Raw genomic sequence first — 14,780 nt, forward strand, 5'->3', positions numbered from 1 at the left:
TCTCCTGTTTTTTTTTTTTTAATCTATCATTTTTCTTAAATATGTTTTGTAAATATTTCATTCCCTTTGGAAGCAGCAGAAATGGAAGGAGTTGGTAGCACAGAGAAAGATCACGCCAAACAACTTTATACTAAGCACCTGCCTCGTTCCCATGCTGGGCCCTGCGGGACATGAGGCTTAAGGGCACAAGTCTTGTTCTCCAGGAGGTTGGAATCACAGATTTACCTGAGAGCAAACAGCCACTCCCCGAACTTCAGAGTTTCAAATGATACTGGCTACAAGTCGGACTCGACTCAACAGCAATGGGTTTGGGTTTTGGTTGGTTGGTTAAAAGGAAGGCTTCCAGGACTCTCTGCTGAATCCCATCTCTGAAAGCAACTCCAGGAGACTCACCTTAGGAAGTTCAATGTCTACGCGTTCATCCATATCCCTGTGGGGGCAGAAAACACACAGACTCAATTGTGGGCTAACTTTCTAACTGGAGTCTGCAGAGCCCAAGGGCCTAGGTGTACTGGGAGTTTCTGCCCCACTGATGCCTTCTCCTTCAGTGACATCTGCATTTCAAAGGGCCTGTAGATCCCACCATTGACCCTTGCTCAGATCCCGCACAGAAGGCACCAAGAGGGTGGCCTGTGTGGCCTTCACCCAAGGAGGATTTACAAATTCTGGACTTCCAGGAGAAAAGAAGGTAAGCCAGCAGTCACTCCCTAGTCTCTGATGAACGTTAACAAGGGGAATTTGTGATGTGCTTTGTGGAATTGCAGAGCCACCGAGGACCCATGAGCAGCACAGTTTCATTACATGCATACTTACTCCCATAAGCTCTGCAACCCTAAAGCAGGTACACAGTACTTGGAGACCATTCAGCCTACTAAGGGTTAGTCATTCATGGGGGGATTTTAAAAGGTTACAGAGCGAGGTGAGTCAGAACAACAACAAAAAAAAAACTAAATAAATAAAAGTAAAAAACCAAAAACTACCCCTGAAAGCTGCAACGTGTACCCCCTCAAGGCTTCCCATAGATGTGAATTCCTTACTCCACTGGGGATTTGTGTTTGTACACTTAGGTTTGGGGCAAAGAAGAAAAATACTGTTTATTTTGCTGCCCACATATGTAAGGGAACCTATACTGAGGTGGCAGTAAGATGACAGGAGGAGCAGTCTTCAGCTTTGGTCAAAGCAAAAAACATTCAGAAGAATGCAGTCTTATAGATTAAAACCTAAAGCCCTCCCAGAGAAAAACTAATAAAAACTCAAAGGGAATATAAATACATGAGCATTAAGATCGAGTCCCGCCACCCATCTGTCAGTTTGTCATACTGTGGTGGCTTGCATGTTGCTGTAATGCTGGAAGCTATGCTACCAGTATTTCAGGCTCACCCATGATGGACAGGTTTCAGCAGAGCTTCCAGACTAAGACAGACTAGGAAGAAAGGCCTGGAGATCTACTTCTGAAAATTAACCAACGGAAACCCTGTGGATCACAAAGGAACGTAGTCTGATACAGTGCTGGAAGATGAGCCAGCCCCCTAGGCTGGAAGGCATTCAAAATACACAGTGGCAGCAACAATGGACTCCAGCATACCAACGATCACGAAGATAATGCTGGACCGGGCAACATTTCATTCTGTTGTACATGGGATGGCCATGCGTCAGAGCTGACTTGACTGTAAATAGCAATGATGAGACTGAACCAGGATAGTCTGCCTTTTCCTTCTCATCCACTGAGCCACAAAGCATAACTGTTTCAGAATTTTCTTTTGTTTGGGGCCCTCTCATGAAAACCAAACCAATAGAGGCAGCTCGGTGTGGATGGATCTTCTGTTCCTGAGTTATAGAGCTGATTCTTATGCTTAATATCTGAGCAGACTAAAGGCTCTCAGTCAGGGTATGGAGTCAGCTTTGCCATGTACAAGCCACCTATACAGGCCAGGGGCTCTGACCTCATCCCACTAAGACGATGGACACTATGATGCATAGGATAGGTATAGACCAGCTTTTTGCTCTTGCCACTCACAAGAGATGGCAAACCACGTGGCTCTTGTATGGTGTTTTTGTGTGCAATTCATGCTTTTCTGAGAAACTCGTCCTCAGCTTGTACTAGTATCTGTGGGAAGGCTGGGGGAAAATTCTCCAGTAGAGTTTGAAAAAATTAAAGGCTTTACTCCTTTGATTTAGTACTAAAGAAAGAACCATGCCTTTTTGATCATCCTGTGAAATCCAACCAGATTGTAATTTGAAGCATTCTCAGTGGACACCACCAATCCAATTCTACCCACAAAATAAAAGGCAGAAACTATAGCAGACAATGTATTCGCAACTTGTTAATGGTCCTTCACTGGGGACGTATCTAGCTTACATGCAGCATGCATAGATTTTGCCATTCTCTGGGATTCCTAGAATGTCTCCATTGAAAACATAAAGGGACTCCTGTATCTTGACCATTTTTTTCTCTGTCACAGAGCAACCAACGGTGGCTAGGCAGTAATGGGAAATCATTTCCATAGAAGGAACTGATACAAAATAATTTTGCAAAGGCACTGTGACGGAGAGATGGCAGAAAGTTGTATAGGCAAAATGGCAGGCAGATCTGTCCACATTTGTTTAGCCTGGAGCTGAAAGAGCATGCAACCCTTGAAACCTGCAATACCCACCCCCTTCACTGTGCACGGAAATAAGTCTAACAACCCTAAATATGGCTCCCACCCAGGAAACTTCATGGTAATAGGGCCTGAAAAACAAAGTGCTCCACCTGAGCACCCAGTAAGCATGATTCTGGGAAGGATGGAGGGAGGGAAGGAGAGGGAGAGGCAGAGCCAACGTGGAAATGTATACCACTTTGCAAATGGGTGAAGAAACCATCCGGGCTTGCTGTGCAGCTAGACAGTGGACAAGGAAAGAAGAGGGACACAGTGCCCACACCTTGGTGGCTTCTCTGTGAATGAACGACTACATGAAAAGGGGTTCCCAAACCTAGTACTCACTGAGTAATGGCTTTCTTCTCTGAAAAGATTCTCAGGCAGAAATCAGCTTCCTGGTGTGGTTCAAAAGTGCTGGGAATCAGGATGTACTCCCCCGGGGGCAGCTGGAATCTGTCAGAGACTTCTCTCAGGTTGATGAATGTTTTGCTTCTGGCCTGTGAGGCATGGTACTTGAAGAAGTCTTTGTTCAGATGTTCGTCTTTGCCAGGACTCTGCAGTAAAAAAGCAAGAGGGTGGTTCACCCTAGGAAGGGTCACTGGTCTTGGCTTTTGGACATAGTTTGGGGACTAGCCATTGAGACTCAGGAGTGTGGCAGAAGAGGAATGGAGAATTTAAACTTGGATGGTGGATTGTGAAGAGCGGTTTGGCTCCTACATACTTGGTAAATGGCGTAGCCTATGGTGAGCACATTGGCTCCAAATCTCTTGAGTTTCCTTCGATCTTTCTGCATCAGGGCTACCAGGAAAGTGCACTCCTCCTGCCCTTCATCTCTCTCAGTCAGAGACAACTTTATCTGCGGATTGGTCCAGAAGGTATCTGCCATTTGAAAGATATGAATTCATGAAGGACAATCTCTTTCTCACACACATACAATCACTACCTCCTCCCAAACTTGAGAAAATCTCTTTTTTTCTGTGAGAATGCAATCTGTTTTGCCTTTACTTTCCCTCTGTCTTCTCTTTAGACCATTTCCTATGCAGCTTTTTTAAAGACATTCTTTTGGATCTAGTCTGCTAAAGTTTGCTACATCCTAGTTTCTTCCACTTGGCATTTCAAATGAGAGTGTAGTGGGCTTGTACTTGTCCCCTCAGCATCCAATCCATCCCACTGTTTAATGATTATACAATCTGAGTAGGGTTGACCTCACTTGCACCTCCAGGGGTGAACTCTGATTGGTCTGTGCTAACCCTCCTTGGCACAGAGAATTGGAACAAAGCCAGTCAGCCCATATCATTCCCCAGGGCCATATTGTTTCAAGAAATTTCTAATTAGAGGGAAGTTGAAGACTTTGATGATCTCTGTGCATGGGAATGAGGGATCAGGTAGCCCTGGATGCTGCTGGCAGCCCTTCTGTGATTATAAAGAAAGCCACCCTGAGGAAACAACACTGGAAAGAGAGCAGACCACAGAATTACAAACAAATGGAGCCAGAGACCTGATAGAACTGTGCTTAAAGCCCACCTACTTCTCCTCTGAACTTTTCAATTATGTAGTCCAACAAATCCTCTTTATTGATAAACTGGTATGAGTTATAGTTTCTACTACTTATAATGGTAAATAACCCAAGTGATAAAACAGGAAGTTTTCCTAAGCAATTCTCATCTGACTTCCTATTATATCTCCACTTTTCCCAGTCATCCCTGAAATCATACTCTCTCATTCCATAGTTCTGGCTTTCTCTATGGTCCTGGTCCCAGTTCTACTGTATTGCAATCCCTTTGACGTCCCTGGTTGGACTGGACAGTTGTGAATGGCAGAGACAGGGAGAGCAGAATACCAACCCAGGAAATTGCGGCAGCCCCCAGCAGTGGCACCCCGAACCCAGCTTCCTTGATGGATCGTCACTTCCCATTTGTGGATTGTATCATCCTCTAGGGCATCAGGAGTGAGGTTGCAAATCTCCACTTTATCAAAATGGGCCTTGAAATCCTTAAATGCCATCCTGCAACAAAGCGGAGTGGAACAACATATGGGAGGGTGACGGTGATGACATGATTTGTTCATTTAATCATCCAGCAGATATTTATCGAGTGTCTGCTCCTGCCCTCATGGAGCTTACATTCCAGTGTGGGGACACAGAAAATACACACACACACACACACACAAAAGTAAAAATAGAAGTTGACTGTATATGATCAGTGCTACAGAGAAAAATAAAGCAGGACAAAAAGATGGAAGGTAGGGGTGGGATGCTATTTTACATAGGAGGCAAGGGAAAGGTTTTCCAATAGGGTGAGTTTTGTGGAGACCTAAAGCACAAAGGACTAGGCAAACAGCTATCTGGCGGAAGACGGCTCCAGCCAGGTGGGCAGTAAGGTCTTGAGACTGATATGCTGTGCGTGTGATGTGCTCAAGGAACCACACGCAGGCCAGTGATATGATCAGTAAAAGATATGATTCAAAGGCAACGGTGGCTCAGGTCACGTAGGGTCATGGAGGTCATCTGCAAGATTTTTGGCTTTGACTTGGAGAAGATGGAGAGCCACCAAAACGTGGGAAAGAGAAGTAACATGATCCATCTGTCTACGGTGTTGAGAATAGACTTTGTGGGGCAAAGGTAGAAGCAGAGAGACCAGCTTTGAAGTTCCTGCAGTAGTTCAGGTGAGAGATGAGTGTGGCTCACGTCAGGCTGTTATCAGGGGAGAGGGAGAGAGCGGTCAGATTTTAGACATATTCTGAAGTTATATCCCATAGGATTTGATGACAGATTGGATGTGGGGGAGGAAAGAATGGAAGGAATCAAGGATGATTCCAAGATGTTTGGTTTGAACAAACGGAAGGATAGCGATGAGGAAGGCTGTGGGTGGAGCAGTTTGGGAAAGCTGCTCAAGAGTTCAGTTTTGGGCATGCTAGGTTGAGATGTCAATTAGATATTCAGGAGGGGATGCTGAGTAGGTACTAGAATATATGAATTTGGAATTCCGGGGAAAAGAGCTGAAGGTATAAACCTGGAAGTTATCTGTGTAAAAACAGTATTTAAAGCCACGAGACTGGATGAGCTTACCTAAAGAGTGAGTGTAGGTGGTGAGAAGGGGAGGTCCAAGGACTGAGGTCCACAAAACTTCAAAGTTAAAAAGTTAAGGGGATGAGGAAGACCCAGGAAAAGACATTAAGAAGGAATCCTCATATAGGATGGGAACCGTGAGAGTGTAAGATCCCCTAGGGCCCAGGGAACACAGTGTCAACCATGTCAAATGCTGTGGACAGACCAAGATGAGAAACTTTAGCAAAGTGAATGTCAGGGGTGACACTAGCAAAAGCAGTCTCAGTGGAATATGGGGAAAAGCCTTAGTGTTGGAGAGAGCAAGGAGAAAAGGTGTTGGCAAGTTTTGCTGTAGAGGAGAGCACAGAAATGGATTGGTGGCTGAAGTGGCCAAGAAAGGATTTTTCCTTTGAGATTGGGAGAAATCATAGCATTTGTATGTTAATGTGAATGATTTAATAGAAAAAGGGAACTTTCATAAATCAAGGGAAAGAGAGAATTCCAGGAAACTGAATCACAGGAAGCTGAAACTGGAAGGAGACTGACTGGAAAGGGCTTATCCATCAGATCCTTGAAGGAGAGGCTGGAGTCAGAGAGTGCTGATGAGCTTCCCATGGTGCCTTGCTTGAGCAGTCTCAGATCCAGGTGTGAGGTATAGCTCCTTTCAAAGCAGCAGGTAAGTGTCTGTGGGCAGGGCTATGAATCACCCAAAAGGGCCCCCTCCTTGGCTGGGTGTCCCACTCTGTGGATTTCCTCGTTTCCTCTGTTCTATTCCTCCCTTTGCCAGACCTTCCACTAGCCTGACCTCAGATGGCCACTCGATCCTTTGCTCTTCCTCAGGCTCATATTCCACAACTCCTATGATGATAGCAATTCCTGAGGCTCAGCTTTCCAATTCCTGTAAGTGTGAATCTAGATGTCACCTGAAGCCTCACCGTACTCAAAGTTCAAGGTAAATTTGTCTCTAATTTCCAATTAAACAGTTGGTGAATCTCTCAAGTACCCTGCATGGTTTCTATAAGTGTCTTGGGACTTAGGCCCTCATGGTTCCTGAGGCAGAGATGGCTAGTGGGCCACTAGGATCCATTCACTAGAATGGGGCCAGCGATTACATCCCAGTTTTCATCTAAGGGTGGCCATGTGACTAGCTGTGCCCCATGGATGTAAGCAGTGATGTGTGTTACTTCTGGGTCAAGTCTTTCAGGAAGTAGGGTGTCTTCTCCAATCTTTCCTTTTTTTTTTTTTTGCCTTCTGCCAGCTATATGCAGATGACCATGTGACCCTAGGGGACAATGGAGCCACAGAGTGGAAGGAGCTTGGGTCCCCTGAATCGCTGCACAGAGAGACCCACACAGAATAGGAACATCTTCCTTGGACTCTTACAGCCAGTAAGAAACAAACTTTACTGTGTTTGAGCCTTTGTACATTTTGGGTCTATTACTTATAGCAGCTAGCATTACCCTAAGTCATTGGTACCTTGGAGTACAGAGCTTCCATAATAGATTTCTAAAATATGTGAAATCAGCTTAGCAGTTGAGCAGAAGCCACAAAAAAAATAGTGAAGCTGAAAAAGAGATATCTACATTATGTTATGCAGTGACAAAATATTGGGTAATTTTTACTGTACAAATTTGGAAGATAGAACAAATGCCTACTAAGGTTGTACTCGAGGGGAAAAGTAAAAAACACCTAGAATATTAGTGTGTACTAGTTTTTACTTGTTGTCTTTAACAAAGTGTTACAAGAAAGAGATGAACTCAAGCAAGGATTGACTGCTTTGGGAGCTTGAAAGGAAATTGAACTAGAAACCAGAAATTTGTGGTCTTGCAGGGCTGGAAGAGGCAACTGCCTCTGGACTCCAAATTGTAAGAAATAAGATAGAAAAAAAAGCTTCCAGAGACAAGGGCCCACTAAGAATCTTCAGCTAAACGAAGAGATTCAGCCCCATGGAAAGACCAGAATAGAAATGTTTCTTCCCCATTTAGTTCCATTCTTTTCAGGGCTTTGAATCGGTTTGTTCAGGTTAGAACCACCACCCCCTCCCTTAGAATTTGCATTTCTAACAAGTTCCTAGGAAGTTATACGTAAGAATCACTTGGGGATCTTGTGACAATGCAGATTCTGAGTCAGTATTTCTGGGGTGGAAATGCAAATTCTCAGCAGGGAACTTGTTAGAAATGCAAATTTTCAGCAGGGTTTGGAACAAACAAACCAGTTTGAAGCCCTGATTAATTTAGATGCTCTCAAGGTAGCACCTGCAAAGGTCCCTGTCATCCAGTTGGGCATGGAGGGAGTAGACACAGTGAGCAGCAGAGCTACGTGTTCTCAAAGTCACTTGGAGACGAATAGCTCAGAGGTGAGCTGCTGTGCTGGGACCAGAGGTTCTTCTCCACACCCACTCTTTTCTGGCTTACACTAATTCTCTTGGGACTCATACAAACACAGAGACGGGGTGAGTCCCCTCAAGGCATGACTGAAGTTAAATTTCCTGCCAACCTGGGAGGATATAAGGGGCTTGAGACAGATGTGTTTGATCTAAAAAAAAAAAAGTCCGCGGGGCACATTAAAGTTGAAAAGAGAGACAAGCACGGTACCAGAATTCTCCATCATCGAGAGCAGTGTGACTGAGGTGCTTCTGCTCAGCCGGGCCAACAGATTGCCACTCAGGAGAACTGCAAGTGAACAAAGTCAGCATTTAGGGAGAGGATCGTAAACAGTATCCCAAACAACCCTGGGTGGAGCCCCTCACCCGGAGTCCAAGGCATGTGTTTGTTCTGTACAAAACAGTCTGCTCAGTGACTATTCTCTGGAATGTGCAAGGCATGTACAGACTAGTTGGCCCCTAGTACTCAAGTACAAGGGCTGGTCAGAAAGCCCATCTCCGAGTCAGCTATTCAGTGCTGAGGAAAAACCTCAGAGAACTGTTTGGACCTCCCACACACAACGTCACCACGAGTGTGGAACATCAGCAGAGTAGTAGAAAGAGCACCACTGGAAGCCGTCAGTTGGCTGACTTTGGTTCTTTGTTACCAACTTGCTCTTTGATTGGGGGCAAACCAAGCGACTTCTTAGTTTATAAGCTGCCACTTTGAAAAGTGGTCATAATACCTTAGATTTGCCCATGCTCTGCATTTTAGGTACAAAGTAGCTTTACGTGTGTGACTTAATTATGAACTCAGTTCACAGTTCTATGAAGCAGATGTGCCCACTCCACAGTTGGGGACATTCAGACAGATGAGGTGACATGTCCACTGTACAGATGAGGACACTCAGACAGACCAGAAGATATGCCCACTGGACAGACAAAGACAGCCCAGACAAAGACAGCCCAGACAAAGACAGTCAGACAGGCTAGGTGACATGTCCACTCCACAGACAAGGACATCCAGACAAACCAGGTGACATGCCCACTCCACAGATGAGGACACTCAAGACAAGCCAGGCAATATGTCTACTCCACAGACAAGGATATCCAAACAGGCCAGGTGACATGCTCACTCTACAGATGAGGACACTCAGGCAAATGAGGTAACATGCTCATAGGGAAAAGCTAGTGAGGGGCCATCAGTTGTCCCTCAAGCTCGGCAGTTTGGACTCCAACTTCACTGGGTTCTCTACTACCCCACAGATGCCCACAGAGTTCAAATTAAGTAATCACTACTATCATGTTATAGAGTCCCTGGGTGGTGCAAATGGTTAAGCATTCGACTATTAACTGAAAGGTTGGAGGTTTGAATCCTCCCAAAGGTGCCTCAGAAGAATGGCCTGGTGACCTACTTCTGAAAAATCATTCACTGGAAAACCCCACGGAGCACATTTCTACTCTGACACATATGGGGTCACCATGAGTCGGAAAGGACTCGACAGCAGCTGGTACGGTTTACTATCATGTTATAATTGAGGTGCTACTTCTACATCCTATAGATCCCAAATTAACCCGAGAGAAGGAACAGGAGGTTCAGGCAAAGGACTCAGGAGGACATACCTCCAGGTCACTGGTGCCAGAGTGGGAAGAGTAAAATTAAAAGCCCTGATTTTCTAAGTGGCTCACATGAAGACCCTCCACCCAGGAGGCCAAGCAGTGTCCCTAACTGTTCTCACGGCCCAGGCAGTATGGCCAGGGTGAGGAGTCAGCATGGGGACCTGCTCTCACCACTCCCAGGTGCTGAGTGTGAGGGGAAGACGAGCTTGCTTCCCGTAAAAATGCACTTTCTTTATTTCTCCCTCTGTGTATTACCCAGGAGAAGGAAAACACAATCCTTTTTCTTGTATATATTGCTTTGTTTAAACAGGGGAACACTACAAGTCTTATTAGTGTATGAAGCAGCCTCCTTAATTTTGGCCAAGCTTTTCTCTACTTTGATGCTGGTCTCCGTGTCAGTGCCCTTGGTTCTGAGCAGGCAGATAACAGGCAGTGGGAGACAGGTGATGGGACAAGAGCAGGGACAAGGAGGACAAGCAGGCTCCACCCCAGTGCTGGAGTCTGGTTAATAAAGCCCTATCAAACACATGGTGAGTGACCTGGTTGTTTTGTCTGAACAGAGGGCAATGCTAGCTCAGTTTTACTACATCCTAGACTCTCATTCTAGACTTCCGGGCTCCCCAGAGCTTCATGAGCCAGGGGTGGGGCAGGGAAGGACTTCTGGGAGCCCAAGACAGCAGAGAGCCTACCCAAGGAAGGAAGGAGTGGAGGAGAGACAGCTCAGGGTAGGTGCTGTCACAGGCACACTAAATGTCCCCAGGGTCCTAGTCACAGGGTGAACCACACCTTCTACACAGAGGTAGAGATGAAAAAGTCCATTCTTCCTGGGAACAAGAGACCAGGAGGGGACACACAGGAAAAGCAGACCTTTTCTTATAATTGGGGGCCACATAAGTAAAGGCCCTGTAATAGGACAAATTTCCTGCTCCACTTCCCCTATTTCTCTACTGGGCTACTGGGCCTCTGGCCAATTGTCAGTGACCATCAGAGAGAACCTTATTGTGACCTACTCGTCAAGTGTTTCAAGAATTCCCACGTCCAAAATACTCATTGCCACACACCTACTCAACCCCAAACACACTCTCACAAACACACCCATGCTTACACACATACCCACTCATGTGCACACACGCACACATGTACACACACGCGCACATAACGCACGTATACTGCTGACCGGAGCTACTCACGATTTAATAGGTGACAAAACCTTCCACAATCACAGATAAGGCGTAACCCATTAAATATCCCTATGGGATGTGACATAAACACAACTATATGAAAAGTTAAAGGGCGCTTACAAGAGCCTTGCTTGAGAATCCAGTTTGACTGAAAGGGGGGCCCTGAGGGCTGAAAGGGGGGAAGTAAGGCCCACCCAGAGGCAGGACAGACCTGACTAAGAGCCAGGGGAGAACTGCAGACAGACTGCTCCTCCTTCACCTGTTTGCACACAGCCAGCCCCAGCCCCCACGCCCAGGGAGCAGGAGAGATGGGGCAGGGGTACTGACTTGTCGCTCCATGCCCCGTTCCACTCGACCTGGCCCCAAGGATTCCGGACTCTGATGAGCTCGATGTTTTTGCCTTGGAAGCGGACCTGGAAGGGCAGGGCATCAGAGAGATGTAAACTAATGGCCGCAGCAGAGGCTGGGCTACGCTCCCACACATTCCCCAGGGCGGTCATCGGAGGGGAAGCTTCAGCCAGGACTGGCTTTATCATGAGTCTCTTGGATAAAACCCTGCAGCCTCTATAACCCCACTTAATCCCCTCAGAGGCAAAAGAAAAGGCATTTAAAAACTCATCAATTCTTAATCAGGCCTTGGAATCTTCTAATTCTTATTGAACACAACTATGAGCATTACAAATGATTTTATATTAATTACCCAGGATGCTTATGCTGCTCTGGGAAATAGTATTGAATTGTAATTAACGAGAACTTAACCCACATGAATCTTCAAACAAATGAGGTTTTTCTCTAGACTGGAATCTCCCTGGAGGCAGGGACAAAGCCTTGTTTATCTCAGCATCTAGCACATGAATGGTAAAAAATACCTTCAAAAATGTTTGTGGCACTATTCCCGAATTTTCTTCACCTTTAGCATCCTGCTCACAGATGAATGATCAGAATTTAAATACATGTTGGCGATTTAAACAACAACAAGCCAAGATCGTTTCTACAGCTTGATTAATTCCAACGTTCTCCCCTTTCAAAAGGTCTCACGGGGTCCCTGGGTGGTAGGAATGGTTAATGCGCTCAGGTTGGAGGTTCAAGTCCACCCAGAGGTTCCTCAGAAGGAAGCCCTCGGGACCTGCTCCTGAAAAATCAACCACTGAAAACCCTACGGCTGCATGTGGAATTGCCATGCGTTGGAGTCGACAACAACTGGTTCAGGTGTCATATGTGGTCATTGCTGTTCAAAAAGAAACCCTGAAACATGCAGGGCCCTGGCCAGGAAAGGGCCAGCATGTGTTTAATGCTATGGCCTGGGGCAGGAAAGATGATCAAAACATTTTAGAAAGGCTTTGGCAGAAAGACAGCAGAACTTTCAGTTGGTCAGAACACTTTATCCTTCATGAGTTTGGCCTAAATTGTATTTTTGATTTGTACAAATAGTTCAGGTCATATAACCACTCCAGAGTCCCAGATGGGGTTTGCAGTTCACCATTTAAGAGTGTCATGGATTTGAGATGTTGAGAAAAGGTAAGTGTCTTGTAGGTGAAGAGAAAGTAAGAGCAATTGAACAGAGACGATGGAAAGCTTCTGTTGTTACTTAGAGAAAACCACATGCATGCCCCAGAGAGCGGTCAGCAAAGCTTGCATGGTCAGGGGAGGAAGAACTGCAACCTTCAACATAAACCCCTTTGCTCATAAGCTCCAATGAGGGGGAAGGACAAGGCCCTCCCTTCTTTATCCGGCACTCCCCCCTCATTGGTTGTGCGTTCCTCAATATATGGGCAGCAGCAGCAGACCAAAGGGCCTGCACCCTCGCCAAATGCCGCACGGGTTTGTGACTTGCCTGTGAGAGGCACGAAGGGGGCAGACAGGCCCTGGCTTCGCTGACTTTTCTGAGAAGGCAGCCCTTGGCCCCTAGTTTTTCTCTTTCATCTCCTCCTCCCCCTTCTCTTTGGTGCTGTGTGGCTCTAGGTGCCCCCAGAGATTAGCTCCAGCCTGGATAACAGCTGCAGAGAATGGGGCTCATGTAGAGTTGGGGGAAAAAGAAAAGAAAAAAGACCAGGCTCCCCTGCCTCTCAAAAGTTTGGTGCTGGATGTTTTGTTGTTTTGGATCCCAGCCTGCCTCCCTAAGACAAGATGTTCTCTGACAATGCTGTTTCCACTCTGATGCATTAAATAGGTACGAAGGACTAGTGTTATTGTGCCCATAGCTGGTCCTGTCAACAGGAGTTCTCATCACCTACCTGGTCAATCCCTGTGACAGTGTAGGCATGACCTTTAATAAGACCAAAAGGCGTTCGGGCTTCTGACTCTGCAGCGCTTCTGGTCTAAATATGAAAAGAGCAACATTGAACACATCGTCTAAGTCAAGTGTATGTGTTTGGTGGGTTTACCCTGGTAGGTCCGCTCTGTGCCTGGCCCCAACCCACTCCCGCAGCCCCTTGGTCTGCTCCTCCCATGCGGGCCATGAGTGTAGAGCACAGAACATGTCTAAATGGGAAGCCCTGAAGTGATCAGTAGGGAGATACAGAAAGCCCCGCTCCCCCCAGGCTGTGGAGACCCTCATTCTCAGTTCCAACCCCAAAAAAAGCTGACTTTTTCTTTTTGCCCTCAACCAGAACAATATGACCACCAGCATCACCTAGCACGAGAGAAAAGAAACGGTCCCATATATGGAAGAGATTATAGGAAGTGTATAATAATATTACACACATCTCTATGTCACATTTTGAAAATGCAGAGGAAATGGATGTTTTGTTAGCAAAGAATAAATTCCTGAAATAAATCCAAGAAGAAGTAGAAAACTTGAATAGATTTAAAAAAAACAGATGAGCTGCAATTATATGTATATGTGGGTATGCACAAAAATTAGAAATAATACTGACACATTTCTATCTACTGATATATTTTTACACTATATATTAAGTGAAAAAAAAAACAAGTTTTAGAAAAGTGCATAGTATGATTCCATTTTAGTGAAAATAAACCAACCCACCCCTATACATGTATTTATGCGCTTGTGCATGCTTGTATGGGCAAGGAGAAAGATGTGAAGGGATACGTACCAGGCAGTTGTGGGTGAGGTTAAAAGAAATAAACATTGATAACTCCACCCCACCACACACACAGAGTTGTGCGCCTCCTTCTGTGTGGCCAGGGCACCTTCTCAGACCTCTGGTTCTAGCACAGTGCCCAGAATGTAGAGCTTGGCAAGTGAGGGAGTGATGACAGACTTACCTCAATGGAGCAGCCCACCAGAGAGCCCCTCTTCAAGGCCTTCTCTAGAATCAGATAGAAGTTCTCTGGAGCCCCTTTAGTTTCGAAAGTCTCTGCTACACCCCCGGTGAAATCTTCCATGGCCTCAACGGCGCTTCCCCCCTTCAGAGCCTCATAGCTCCCATTGAGCCTGTGAGGGCAGCAAGAAAGCAAGGAGACTGCTGCAGAACAAGAGACACCACCAGGGGGTGCCCCTCAGTCATCAGGGAAAGAGTGAATACAGAATGTTTCCCTGTTTTAAACCAGAACCAGATGTGACCCGGCTGGGAGGTATGGCAGATGAGAAGCAGGAATTGAGCCTTGAGGAAACTCTGAGGGAGGCAGTATGATGTGGTTGTGAAGAGCACAGGCTCTGGTTCAAACCCCAGTTCCACCATTACAGCTATGTGACCTTGGGCTGAGTTGCTTGCTGCATGCCTCAGTTCCCTATTTTAAGATGGGGATAACAATGTACTCTTCCTCCTAGGACTGCTGTGGTTTACATAAGTGTGTCTCTCTGTATAATTTCAGTTGGAATGGGGCCTGACCGTGAAGGTGTTAACTATATGTAGACTGAGAGAGACCAAGTCCCTTTCTCTTCCCAGATGTTTGGACCATTACAGTGTTTAACTGGAATGTCTGAAGAACCAAGTGTTCTGTCAGTACATCCAGAATTTCCCTCTCAG

General features: G+C 46.0%; 1 protein-coding gene across 3 annotated transcripts in view; it reads right to left on the bottom strand.

Moving 5' to 3' along the window:
* CAPN9 (calpain 9) overlaps positions 1-14,780 on the bottom strand; it is a 51,142-nt gene that overhangs the window by 18,311 nt on the left and 18,051 nt on the right. For 2 of the 3 annotated variants that reach the window (XM_049868654.1, XM_049868652.1), the window contains 8 exons: positions 14,077-14,245; positions 13,083-13,166; positions 11,176-11,261; positions 8,280-8,357; positions 4,484-4,644; positions 3,361-3,518; positions 2,985-3,193; positions 394-430 (listed from right to left, as the gene is read on the bottom strand). In XM_049868654.1, the coding sequence (XP_049724611.1) occupies positions 394-430; positions 2,985-3,193; positions 3,361-3,518; positions 4,484-4,644; positions 8,280-8,357; positions 11,176-11,261; positions 13,083-13,166; positions 14,077-14,245 (982 nt within the window). The remainder of the gene's footprint in view (positions 1-393; positions 431-2,984; positions 3,194-3,360; positions 3,519-4,483; positions 4,645-8,279; positions 8,358-11,175; positions 11,262-13,082; positions 13,167-14,076; positions 14,246-14,780) is intronic. The other variant, XM_049868653.1, reaches the window with a different exon arrangement.

This window comes from Elephas maximus, chromosome 24 (genome assembly GCF_024166365.1).
Source record: "Elephas maximus indicus isolate mEleMax1 chromosome 24, mEleMax1 primary haplotype, whole genome shotgun sequence".
NCBI lineage: Eukaryota > Metazoa > Chordata > Mammalia > Proboscidea > Elephantidae > Elephas > Elephas maximus.